Raw genomic sequence first — 13,228 nt, forward strand, 5'->3', positions numbered from 1 at the left:
AAAAATGAACACATGTATGTTCATTGTTTTATATATATGTCGGAGGAGAGTCAGGAATAGGGTTGTGGGTGTTTGATAAATCTGCACTGGACTTAGCCATCGTTATGGTATAACCAATTTACGTTTTATTAACACGAGTATGGATACTACAGACTTGACAATCAACCGCGGCGATTAGGCACTCGCGACACTAGTGATAATGGTCTTAGGTTCGATAACGAATCCACGGTCAACGGGATGATAAATATATTATACTTGCTCACAAAATCTAACTCAAACGTGTAATACTCACAGATCGTAAGGCGCTACCCTCTTCGTCGATGAGATCGCAAGAAAGAATGACTTTTCGTCCCAATGATGTCACAGAGGAAAACTATGATGGGGTGTGTCTAAGGACACGAGATCATCGGATTCGTCGAGTATAGCCCTCGTTCAGAAAGTGAGGGAATTTGGGACGAAGACTACCTGTCCGTTTGAAGAACCTTAATTAACAAAAACATAGGTTTTATAGCGGGTCCTCAGGCTAGCTGAACTTGTGCTGTGTAAGTGCATCAACATCTGGTACTCATTTTGTCCGAAAGGAACGTTTTACTGTCAAGTACCTCTATAAGCAACTAAAGGACAAACTAAAAAAATTCTATTGGCTCACGGGCCGACGCTTCAAACTAAACATACAGAATAAAATTACCCTCTACAAGACCGTAATAAAACCTGTCTAGACCTACGGAATCCAACTATGGGGAACAGCAAGTAACTCCAACATTGAAATACTTCAACGCTTCCAATCGAAAACGCTAAGATCCTTAATTGATGCACCTTGGTATGTTACCAACGAAACAATACATCGCCACCTCAAGATACCCACAGTCAAAGAGGAAATAGCAAAATATAGCGACAGATATAGCAAAAGAGTCAAGAAACACCGAAACCCCCTAATCACTGGACTACTTGATACGTCGGACCAGATCCGCAGGCTGAAGAGACACTACTCGCTAGACCTAAACGATAGATTCAATTAGTTACTTAAATTAAGTAATATTTACTTATTTATAATACTTACTTACAAATTATACTTATCTATAATAAGTATTAACTTATTATAAATAATTAGTCATGTTACTGCGCCACGCCAGAAAAATTACTGAAAATTCTCAACGCGAGAATTGATTGTAAATTTTAATAAACATAAAAAAAGTGTGAAAAAAATTAACTTTCCCGTGTCTTCCCGTAGTAAACAATAAACTTTAGAAACGATTCAGTAAAGAGATGTTTGTTCGGTCGGAAGGACCTTAGGTAGCAAATTACTGAGATTTATGATGGGTCCTTAAGACTATTGAGGGTACGCAGTAAGGATGAGCGGACATCTGGTTCCCCTCTTACCTGCGGTGCGTGGCCTGGTCTAGGTAGAGTGTCGCCCGACGTAACAATTGGTGTATTAGTACTGGTCAGAAGTTTGGATCCATTTTTCTATCTATAATAAATCTCCTGCTTCTCTTATTAATTTCGAAATAAGCGCTCTGAGATACCAATGGTAATTTTCTTTACTTCAATACCTACTTCGTTGAAAAGTTTTCTGAAGGAATAGAATTCTAAATCAACGTTTTCTTTAAATTTCCAAGTTTGATAACGATGATCGATAGGTAAAAGGTATACTTTATATATACGTTTACATATGTGTGTGTATATGAGCTAGAAAAACTGCATTTATGCGTCAATGATATTTCTGGTCAACCCTAATCCAAACCAAGATCGCAATCGGTTAAAGCCGAGCCGGATAACTGAATGTCTACTGTGTTGCGATCTGTAAATCAAGAAACTCGTCTAAATTTTTAAACTTCATCGGCTGTTGTAAAGTTCCTCGTAGTATCTTGTTGGTAATATTTAACGCGTCGAGAGTCGAGTCATTATCGTGGCCTAGCCCAGTTCCAATTTACGCCGGCATCATTTACGCCCTCGCGTAATAGCTGCAACGCGTTAATTCCCCCGCAGACGTGCCAGCAAATATTTTTGATAGCTCCCAGTAGGAAATCCATGGTTGCACAGTCGAACGAGTGCATTCAAGTTCCAGAAACTTGGCTGCTATCTGTACGTTCGTTTCGACGATGTATTAAGCGCCAGGATAACAAAGTTCTCCGTGCTACTGCAGCAGCACTTAGAACGCTTAACTTATGATTTTACTCAGATATCCTGAGTTTCTTGTTTACGATGTTTTTAAAGGAAACAGCATTTCTCTTCTGTTTGGAATTTAAATCAAACGTATATTGACCAAAGTTTAGTCTATCGTTAATTTAATATTTCAGTGGAAAGACTTAAAATTGGATGTATCAATTAAATTGTTGTATTATTGTTTTTTATTAATTTAGTATTCCAACTGTTCGAGGGAGATAATAACAACATTTCTAAAATTCTTAGAATACAAAAATTATCCTCCATCGTACTTCTGCAAGAATAATACGCATATTTAGGTTAAACGGTCACTTAGCTGTTACCCTAGTGTTGATGAAAATTCCAGCAGTTTATTCAACGAATTAACATAATAACACGAGCAATTGGCACGATCATTAGCGAGGGAATTGTCGAGAAGCAAAATTGGCATCATCAAAGGGATTCATAGCAAATAGACGAATGTCCTGATTATACACGAATGTTTTCATATATCCACCCTGAACACTATCTAGATATGCGATACGTGGGGAATTATAATCAGGACGAATTGTATTATTAATCTGTCCTGGGAAACTAGTTGGTAGTTGGTCCTTTCCAAGTACAAATTTATTTATGGACCATCACTCAGGATAATATTTCGTTAAATTCTCCGTCAATTTCCGGCGAATCGATTTATCCCTCGACGAAATGATCAATCTTCTTCGTCGTTCACGACGCAGGCGACTTCCTCACCACTGACTTGGCGAACTTCCCCGGATAATGGCGGAGAAGAACTGGCCAAGGATAGAAATGTCGAAGTTCGCCGTCGTGTTCGACCGCGGAGCTCACCTGCATGCAGATCCTATATGTGGAAACGATATAGCGCGGTGATAAAATCAGGGGTTACTTTTGAATATTGAAACATTAGTCGGAGACATTTTTGGAGAGCTTAAGGATCTCTGCGAGAATTGTTTCTTGCTGTTCCTTTTAAAACCACGCATCCTAATCTTCGATAACTACAAGTTAATCGAGAGACTCGTAACAAAATGTGTCGTCGTCAAGTTTCTCCACGTTTTTTATTTTAGGTTCTAGCTGTCGAAAGCAAAACTCATAACATAGTAGAATCGATATGATTGATTTTGACTTATTGTCCAAGAAAACTGAACTGGTTTTGCTAAAACAGCCTATGTCACGAGACCCGTAACTTCATGATTTAATAAAATGCAATTCTTCTACGATATAAGTAAAAATACACTTATAGCAATTGTATCGCACAGTCAATACCTTATTAAGGAGGATTGACATCTTCTATTAAACAACAGAACTTAAAGATACTAAAATCTTCTATTATTTTCTTGGAAAAGTACAAGCATGAACAAAGTCCAAGGTTGTTTCTATTACGAGCCCTTCAATTTTTGCTAATACAATTATTGGCAACTGTTTTTCAGTAAGAAGTGAAAAGTATTTAATTCCATATAGATTCAATGAAAGATTGTAAGAATATTAATTCGCAGATAGTTTTTGCAGTCCAAAATTCAAGTTGCTTCTACGTAAAATGTACTCTGTACTCGACACGGCTATACCGACCGGTTGTCTCTTAAAATTCTAATTTGTAACCACATTATATCGTTCCCACCTGCTCTCCATTTGTATACGAAAGGGTTGTTCAACTAACGTGGTTCATTTTCGATAAACTAACCTATTTCTGTATGGTCGGCGTTCATCGATGAACATCGTATCTTTGGTAACGAAATTTCAATGGACAAGAACGAGGTTTTCCCGTTTCATAGAAATTTTATAAAGGGTGGTGGTTTCGCCATGATGGCTACTTCGACATGGCCATGGCCGGAACGGAAATTAATTAATGTTTAATGTTCGCTGAATCGCCTAACAAACTATTAACTTGCAGGAGCGTGGCACAAAATCGCATAATTAACTTTTAGCGACAAAATCCTTGGCGATTACACGGAGTTTATGCAGTGTGCGACGCTACGCGGAGAAGCTCGTTTCACAAACGATCGAGATCGATTGAATCGAACAACTCGTATCCATGGTAGCTCGATCAATTGACCGCTTTCTGATTTCGCTGTACGTACAACACACCCTTGGACGATGTGCAAAATGTTGAACGCGTCAGCGGATCGTTTTCGCCAGCGATATACACGCGTGAACGAGTACGAAACCCCGAATCGATTGCCAGAGAAATGACCCGCGAAGTGTAACCTGTTCAACGAAATTACGTTATTATACGCTACAAACCTTGAAACCACCGGCTTCGACAGCTATCTTCTAGTCAGAAGCTTGTATTTAACACTTTAAGAAGATATAATGGTTGTAGTATCTTTTTTAAAGAGAACTTTATGGTGAGGAGAATAGTACGGATTCTTTTGCATGGTACAACCAGATTTGGAATTTTTATGTACTTATTTTGATATATGGCACAGAGAATGCATGTAATATGCAAGAATATACTACATATGTATAAGATTTTTAAAATATTGTACGTCCCTCAAAGAAAATGCACTCGAGGCATGAAAGCAAGAGACATACTCTGTATGTTTCCCTTCTATGCAATTTGTTGTATATATATGTAGATATAGATAATAAATTTATACATGTGTTTGCTTATCTTGGTTAATAAGGAAAATAACTCGTGCTTTATTTTGAAAAATTACATTGAAGAAGGTAAGCTTTACTAGGATGTAGTCAAAATCAGACCTGCGTATTCCTTTCAATGTGCCCTCCTCTTGTGCGATGCACAATTACTGATATTTAACGAGTGAGAAATCTCTATTCAAATTCCACTTCTTCGAGTGTATAATGTATAAAACTATGAATTTGCATAAACACCGGCGATCTAAATAGAATGTACAAGTGCCTTGTATAACACGAGCAAAATGTTTAGCAAATAGAAATTGGCAGAGTACTTGGAAATGCTTTGCGACGATTACCGATCGAGAGCAACGGCGTTCACAATGGAAGAACGCAGCGGGGAAAGTGACGAGTGAAAACTGTTACGTCGTTGGGTAATCGTTTCATCAGCTTACAATATACGTACGTACAATATATAAAAACGAAACTAGCGCGCAGGTTGCGTAAAAACGTTCCCGACGATATTTACATGGCTAATTTCACATGGTGGAAAAATAATTGGAACGTGGCTCGCGGTCTGTCTGCCGGAAAGCTGAATTTCTCCGTTGAAAGTGTTTATTAGTAGCTTGGAGAGAGAGAGGGGATTAATGAAGACACAGTTAATAAGCTTGTTAGCAACGTGGGCGAAAGATGCAGGCATCGTGATAGTTAGCCTTATATGCAGAGTCAATGGATGCTCCGGCATAAAGGCAGCCATTCTCTACGTTGTCTCTCTCTCTCTCTGTCTCTCTCTCTCTCTCTCTCTCTCTCTCTTTCACGAGTAACTTTGATGAATAGTTAACCACGAGTGGTCGACGCAAGCACAACACTTGACGACATTTAGAGACATGCGACCTAACAGGGTGAAAAGGAAACCGAATATCAGCGGGGAATTTGTAATAAACTTTGCTCTGTAAGATAGTTTCTGGTGGAATTTTCGTCTGAAAAATTATAAATTGGACAGTCTGTTTCTTCATCTTAAAAAGCATCAATTGAACACCTTTTTTTTTCTTTTTTTTTTTATTTATTTGTTGAAATTACAATCAATTCTCGCGTTGAGAAAATTGAACACCTGATGGGAAGAATAGAAGTTCCGACGACGAAAGAAAAGAATTCTAATATGGAATAGTTGAAAGATGGACAACCTGATAGATTCGAAGATAGATAAAAGATAGTCTTTTGAAAATAGGTGACAAAACTACAAGATTTTGTAAAAAAAAAACGAATAATATTAGTTTCATTGTTATGTTAACTTGATTAATATAACTAACGTTATTAATATTTTTTGTAATGTTCAAGAGATTGATTACATCAGTCGAGCCTTTATATATGTTGGAGATGAAAGGACATCGGGGCTTCCCTTTTGGAATGTTGGGAAAGACCCTAATTAAAATTAAGTAATAAAACTAAGAAATAGTTTTAATGTTCTAATCCGATTTTATGACGATGGGCTTGGGCTCGAAGTGACATAGCGGGTCACTGAACGGTCACGGAAGGGACGTGTACCTGACAGAGGTATAGAATAATTATATAGCTCTCCTTAAAAACAAAAAGAGGTGGGGAGAAGAATATATAAGGGAAGTTCCACTTGGACTGCAGATCAGTTCATTCAGATAAGTTTTACTGGTACGTGGAGTCATACGTGTATCACAACTCATTCGTCATCCTTGTCATTACATGTGGCATTTTATCTGTGTGAACGAATATCAGCAACCGCGATGGTAAATTTGAGTGAAGATTCATCACAAAATTCCAACCTTAACCCGACGTCAAAAGTTGGATTAGGATTTGTGGCAACAACGCAACAGCTCGTGACCATTTTGCGCGAGTTAACGCAGCTGAGAAAGCAAAAATCGAGTGTGGAACTTAAAGAATTATCGCTACCGCGTTTCAACCCAGAAATCGCGGGTGCTGACCCGGCTGCATGGTGTACAATTGTCGGTCTACTCCTGGAGAGAAGGTCTGTACAAAACGGTGATTTATTTACCACTATGAGTCGTGCCCTAGAAGGCACTGCAGCACACTGGCTTACACGAATGCCGGGCCGGGGAGGCCTTACTTGGTCCAGATTTAAGAAACTTTTTCTTGCTCATTTTGGTGGCAAAGAGACGGCAACCTCAACACTGATAAAGATGTTTGATGAACCACCACTAGAAGACGAAAGCACGGGAGCTTTCGGCATTCGTCTTCGTTCTTTCCTGCAGTCGCGGTGGGAAGATTTAACTATGGCTGAAGTAATCAACGCCTGCGTCCTTTTTCGATTGACTTCACATGACCAACGGGTTGAACAAATAGCGCTTACGAGTGAAATCAGGACCGCAGACCAATTCCTAACTGAAATGAATGCTCTCTCCTATGCGAAGAAGAGGCAGGAGCCTTCATCGGAGAATCCACCGGCGGACCCTGAAATTAAACGAAGCAGCCCATCAGACCGCCGGGTTAGGGACTACCAATGTGAGAACCTCGGACATGAAGTGACCAAGTGCCACAGGAAGATAGAATTGGAGCCGAAAGACACACAAAGATCAGAGGAGAACCAAGTGGCCACATCGTCGAAGGTGTCATGCTTCAGGTGTAACAAGGAAGAACATATTTCGCCTAATTGCCTGTGTTTGTGGAAAAGAAACTATAATTCCCATAATAAGCGTCGAGTTACGTTCTGCGTGGCGGAACTCCCGACTAGTAAATTAAGCCATCTGGGTGAGTCGTTCCCATCTTACTTCGATTCTGGAGCCGAATGCTCGTTAATTAAAGAATCCGCAGCCTCTAAATTTTCCGGCAAAAGAAAGACTGATCTAGTAGTAATGCGAGGAGTAGGAAATACTTGTGTTAATAGTACGTCTCAGATTTTGTCCACTGTATGTATTAACAGTTTTACATTGGAGATAACTTTCCACGTCCTTGCCGATAGTTACTTAAAATATGATATCATGATCGATCGCGAAATTTTAAGCCAAGGTTTTGACGTAAATATTACACAAAATAGCCTCGTTATTGCCAAAGCAAAGATAGTTAATGCCTGTAGTAAAACCGCGGAAGACGAGATCAATATTAATGATGTTGACACTGATGTAATTGATAACGATAAAAGTCGATTAATCTCTATACTCGAAAATTTCAGAAATTCTTTCATTACGGGTTTCCCACGTGCTCGCATAAGTACGGGCCAGTTAGAAAGGCGTAGTAGCTCACCGTTCGCGAGCCCTATGTTACTCGTGAAGAAAAAGGATGGCTCGGATAGATTGTGTGTCGATTTTCGAGAGCTAAATAAAAATACGGTCGCGGATCGGTATCCCTTACCCCTTATTGCTGATCAAATCGCGAGATTGCAAAACGCGAGATACTTTATTAGCCTGGACATGGCCAGCGGGTTTCACCAGATTCCCATTCATCCTAATTCGACAGAGTATACAGCGTTCGTTACCCCCGATGGTCAATACGAATACATAACGATGCCGTTTGGGTTTAAAAATGCACCATCTATTTTTCAGAGGGTCATTCTAAATGCCTTAGGCGACCTTGCTTATTTGTACGCTGTTGTTTACTTGGATGACGTCCTAATTATCGCCGACTCGATAGACCAAGCTTTAGGAAGATTGGATACCGTATTAAATACCCTCGTAAACGCCGGATTTCCTTTTAATTTTTCAAAATGTTCTTTTCTAAACACATCGGTACTCTATTTGGGATATATAATTCAGAATGGAGAAGTTCGTCCCAACCCGGGTAAAATACAAGCCTTGAGTTCGTTACCTGCACCAACGACCGTCACACAGCTTAGACAGTTCATAGGTTTAGCTTTGTACTTCCAGAAATTCGTTCCTAAATTTTCACAAGTAATGAAACCCCTGTACGCGCTTACTTCCGGTAATAAAAATATAACTTGGACGGATAGGCATGAAAAAATAAGGCAAAAGGCAATTTCCGTCCTGACCGACGCGCCGGTGTTGATGATATTTGACCCGAACTATCTGATAGAACTTCATACTGACGCTAATTCGGATGGATATGGGGCTATTTTAATGCACAAGACTGAAGGTAAAAATAGGGTAATAGAATATTACAGTAAAAGAACTAGCCCTGCGGAATCTAGGTATCATTCCTATGAACTAGAGACGTTAGCAGTTGTAAACGCCGTCAAGCATTTCCATCACTATCTACACGGACGAGAATTTCTTATTGTCACTGATTGTAATTCCTTGAAAGCATCCAGTAATAAGGTATATTTAAATGACAGAGTTTACAGGTGGTGCGCTTACCTACAAACTTTTACCTTTGACATTATGTATCGGGAAAGCAAACAAATGGCCCACGTAGACTTCTTTTCGCGGAACCCCGTAAAATACAAAGAAAAGACAGAACTCTGCTTGCCCATTGTCCCAAGAGGTTTTAGGTGGTCCGTTATTAACCATGTGCACCAGTCCATTATGCACTTAGGTTGGGATAAAACGCTTGAGAAACTGTATGAGTATTACTGGTTCGAAGGAATGACGAAGTATGTTCATAAATTCGTAGAGAACTGTCATGCTTGTCAAGTTTCGAAGGCAAGTTCAGGTAAAATACAAGCTGAATTACATCTTATACCTAAGATCAGCATACCTTGGCATACAGTTCACATGGACATAACTGACAAACTAAGCGGTAAAAGTGATTCGAAAGAATATGTCATTGTTTTAGTCGACGCATTCACTAAATTCGTATATCTGCATCATACTCGTAAAATAGATTCCCTTAGTACCATTAAAGCACTTAAGTGCGCTATACTTTTATTCGGAAATCCTTGCCGGATAATAGCGGATTAGGGGAAATGCTTTACGGGTAAAGGATTCCAAGATTTCTGTAAAGGTAAACTCATTGAACTCCACTTAATCTCAACCGGTGCGAGTAGGGCCAACGGACAGGTAGAACGTATTATGGCTACGCTTAAAAATATGTTTACGATAGTAGAAACGACCGGAGGGTCATGGCAGTGAAGTGACATAGCTGGTCACTGAACTGTCACGGGATGCGTGTACCTGACAGAGGTACGGAATAATTATATAACTCTCCTTAAAAACAAAGAGAGATGGGGAGAAGAATATATAAGGGCAGTTCCACTTGGATTGCAGATCAATTCATTCAGATAAGTTTTAATTGTACGTGGAGTCATACGTGTATCACAACTCATTCGTCATCCCATTGACCGTGGATTCGTTATCGAACCTGAATTCGTTGTCATCAACATCTCGACCATTCGATCATACGCGCAAAATTTCAACCTTAACCCGACATATATATTACAGTCGTTGTAATTGTTAATTTACGTTAATGCACTTATTAATAAAAAATCAGGCTTGCATGTACTTTAATCGATACAAACCGCCTATCGGACTTTAATTGCGTTAAAAATCGAATCGTCATATTGAACGATGTAACAATAGTCGGTCAATTAAAACGAATAATTTTGTTACAGCTGGAGCCGCTTCTGAGGAAACTAACCAAAGGTCCAGTTCTGCACACAATCGCCACTCTCTCACGAAGGGTAAGCAATCAAAAATTGACAAATCGCCACGATATATTAGAATCATGGCACGACTGTATCCAATCGATCAACATCGTTGCGATGCTATATCGCTTCTCTTCTTTTTCTTGTTATCTCGTTCGCACACGTTTCCACAAATGTTACGAGAATTTTATACACTTCATGCATGATCGTTCATACTTATATATACGTGTACGTGTTAGTTAGGAAAGGCCATTTAGGATTTCGTATCGCATGTCGGTGGAAAAGTATCATTACGTTTTCCTTTTATCGCGGAAGCTTCTGGCAAATATTCCTGTTGCAACGCTGCTATCGCACAACAGCCACGGATGGTCTTTCTCGTTGATCAGTGGCTGTAAATTCGTGAATAGGAGCCGTTCGTTGCAAATAAACTGGTACGAAGGTCGTCGTTGTTATTTTCTATTAAAAACCGACAGTAAAGCAAAGCTTTGACGAGGTATTCGGTTGAGTGATCGTTAGAAATATAATAATGTTTCCTCCTGAATTATCCAGCTAAGAAATCGGGTCGTCTTTCAAGATAATTCTCAGTTTTCACCATCCTCGAATCGAAACGTATCTGGTGAATATGCGATTCAAATACGACCGAAAGAAAAATACATAGAAAGTTCGACAGAAATAAATAGAAAAAGCGATGTCGTGTTCTATTGTGGAAAATGAAAAGCGACATACCACGAGACACCCTCGTGGAGTCGAATAAAAAATCGTTCCGCGTATCGATCTATAAATGTGGAATCCACATCGTGGATCCGTGCGCTTCTGGTCAACGCCAGATAACAAACGCAATATCTGCACACACTGTGAAACGACAAATGGATTTAATAACGTTTTAATCCTATCGACTGATCTTCGCCGCAAATCTCAGCTCGTGCTCGAAAAGCCAGAAGTTTAATCAACTGTGACAGAAGCGTCCATGAAATTGATAATAACGTGTGCATTTGTTTGGAAGAATACCGAAATATCAGTGACCGTACGCAGATCTGAAAAATTCGTTCCACCGGCGAGCCTTGAGAGATTTGTTCCAAATGTTTACTCGCCCGAACTTTCGATTCGACGACAGATCGCGACAAAAGCGTTTCTAATCAAAAACGTCCGCAAAGTGGAAACACACGTGTAAATAGAGCCACTCTTTGCGTGTTAAATACTGCAAAGAGATTAACGATCCATGGCAGCAAACTCAGGTAATTGATCGTTATACGTGTACTGGGTGTTTCCTGGCGAATAATAAATTTCGTTAGCGTGTTCAGAATGTTATTCCAAGTAAAAATGTTACATGCATCATTGGCTGATTCGAGTTCGTTCTTGAGATATGGAAGATGTATTAATATTATATATCAGCCGTAATAATCAGCCATAATTTACATGTATTGTTAAGTAGTCCTGTTTCCATTCACAGCGTCCATCCAATATCAACAATGCTAATTATCCAACTGCTGATGTGTATCATGTTTTTCATTTCATGCACGCTTGATTCGATACACCTGGTAGAAAATGATTAATCCTTATACAGGCAACCAAGATACTATTGTTATCCAACGAGTACATAAATAAATTTCAACTTTAATATACAATATCCAAATTTCAAACTTGTATATAAATTTCTATTTAATAATATCTGAGAACAAGAGTCCGGAGCGATTTCGTAATATTTTCACTGGAACGTAACAAATTCTTAAAAGCAATATAGAAATGGATACCCGTGAGTACTCGGTTGCTCGTAGTAGAATTAAATGCAATTTCGTAGAATTGCAAATAAATAATTAAACGAAGCTTAAGTCCAGACCTGAATAAATGGAACCATGGTTATGTAACATTTTTTACTTAAAATAATATTCTGAACATGCTGCCAAAGTTTGTCGGTTCCGGCGTGGAGCCAACCTGTATGCGTTTTATCGTACATAATACAAATTTTACCCTCTGGCTGTTCGTACATTGTATACCCGCGATATTTCCACGGAGATGCGATAAAGGGGTGGTAGATGAGGGGGTGGGGAAAATTAAAGGATTTTGTTTTGCTGATAACGTTATTAGAGGTGTGCTCGCGGAATATTCAGCCAGGTGTTAAACGCGAGGACAATTATCAGTGCTTGAGGTCAGAAACAGAAACGAAGTCGCACGGAATCGTTGCACACGCGAGGCTCGTTCGCTCGTTAAATATTAGTAGAACACTCTGGTGGCGCTAGGATGAGAAAGCAGGACAATTTCGATCGTCACCAGCAGACTCCCGGCGAGCCTCCATTAAAATGGAATACGAGCCACTCGACGCATTGCATTTAAACGTGTGCACATGTGTGCCGACCGGGTGAAACTGAATTCAACAAATTCACGGGTGCTCGGCGAATAGAAGCTACTTTAACATAGCTCAAGGCCGTTGCTACCAGGTTCGCATCCGCAAGCGTGTGTTTCTCGCGTTTTCTCATTCGTGCGATTCATTCCATTTTTAAAATCGTTGAATTTCCAATCGTTGGCCATTGTCAAGAAAGAAAATTAAATGTTTAAAATTTGCAATTACTACTAGTCGATGAGATATCGTTGAATTCGATTGAAATAATAAACGAACAGCGTTGAGTGGCACGAGATATTAAAAGCAGGATGATTCTTGACGCAATGACATTAAAAACGAAAATGACGAATCTCGAACGCCGGATCGGCCGGTGATAATTGGCTATGTAAATTAATTCTATTGCTTTAGATTTATCCAATTGTAATAACTATTTTCTAGTACTGTTCTGATACTGTATTGTAACAATTTATCATTATTTACGCGTAATTTATTTGTGACGTATAATTACCTTATTCAATGATCCGTAATTATATGTTACATAATTAGCTTATACATATACACGTAGACTACGAATAAAATTTCAATTTTATTCAAAAGAGGGCGAAATTAATTTATACGCGTAATAAATC

The 13,228-nt window shown here is 39.2% G+C and overlaps 1 protein-coding gene across 21 annotated transcripts in view; it reads left to right on the forward strand.

Moving 5' to 3' along the window:
- The window catches only part of LOC117236706 (MAP7 domain-containing protein 1-like), a 173,044-nt gene that overhangs the window by 138,100 nt on the left and 21,716 nt on the right, over positions 1 to 13,228 (forward strand). For all 21 annotated transcript variants that reach the window (XM_033499891.1, XM_033499894.1, XM_033499897.1 and 18 more), the window contains one exon: positions 10,229 to 10,297. In XM_033499891.1, the coding sequence (XP_033355782.1) occupies positions 10,229 to 10,297 (69 nt within the window). The remainder of the gene's footprint in view (positions 1 to 10,228; positions 10,298 to 13,228) is intronic.

The sequence above is a fragment of the Bombus vosnesenskii genome, unplaced genomic scaffold (assembly GCF_011952255.1).
Source record: "Bombus vosnesenskii isolate JDL3184/JDL3185 unplaced genomic scaffold, Bvos_JDL3184-5_v1.1 scf7180000013352, whole genome shotgun sequence".
NCBI classification, from domain to species: Eukaryota; Metazoa; Arthropoda; class Insecta; order Hymenoptera; family Apidae; genus Bombus; species Bombus vosnesenskii.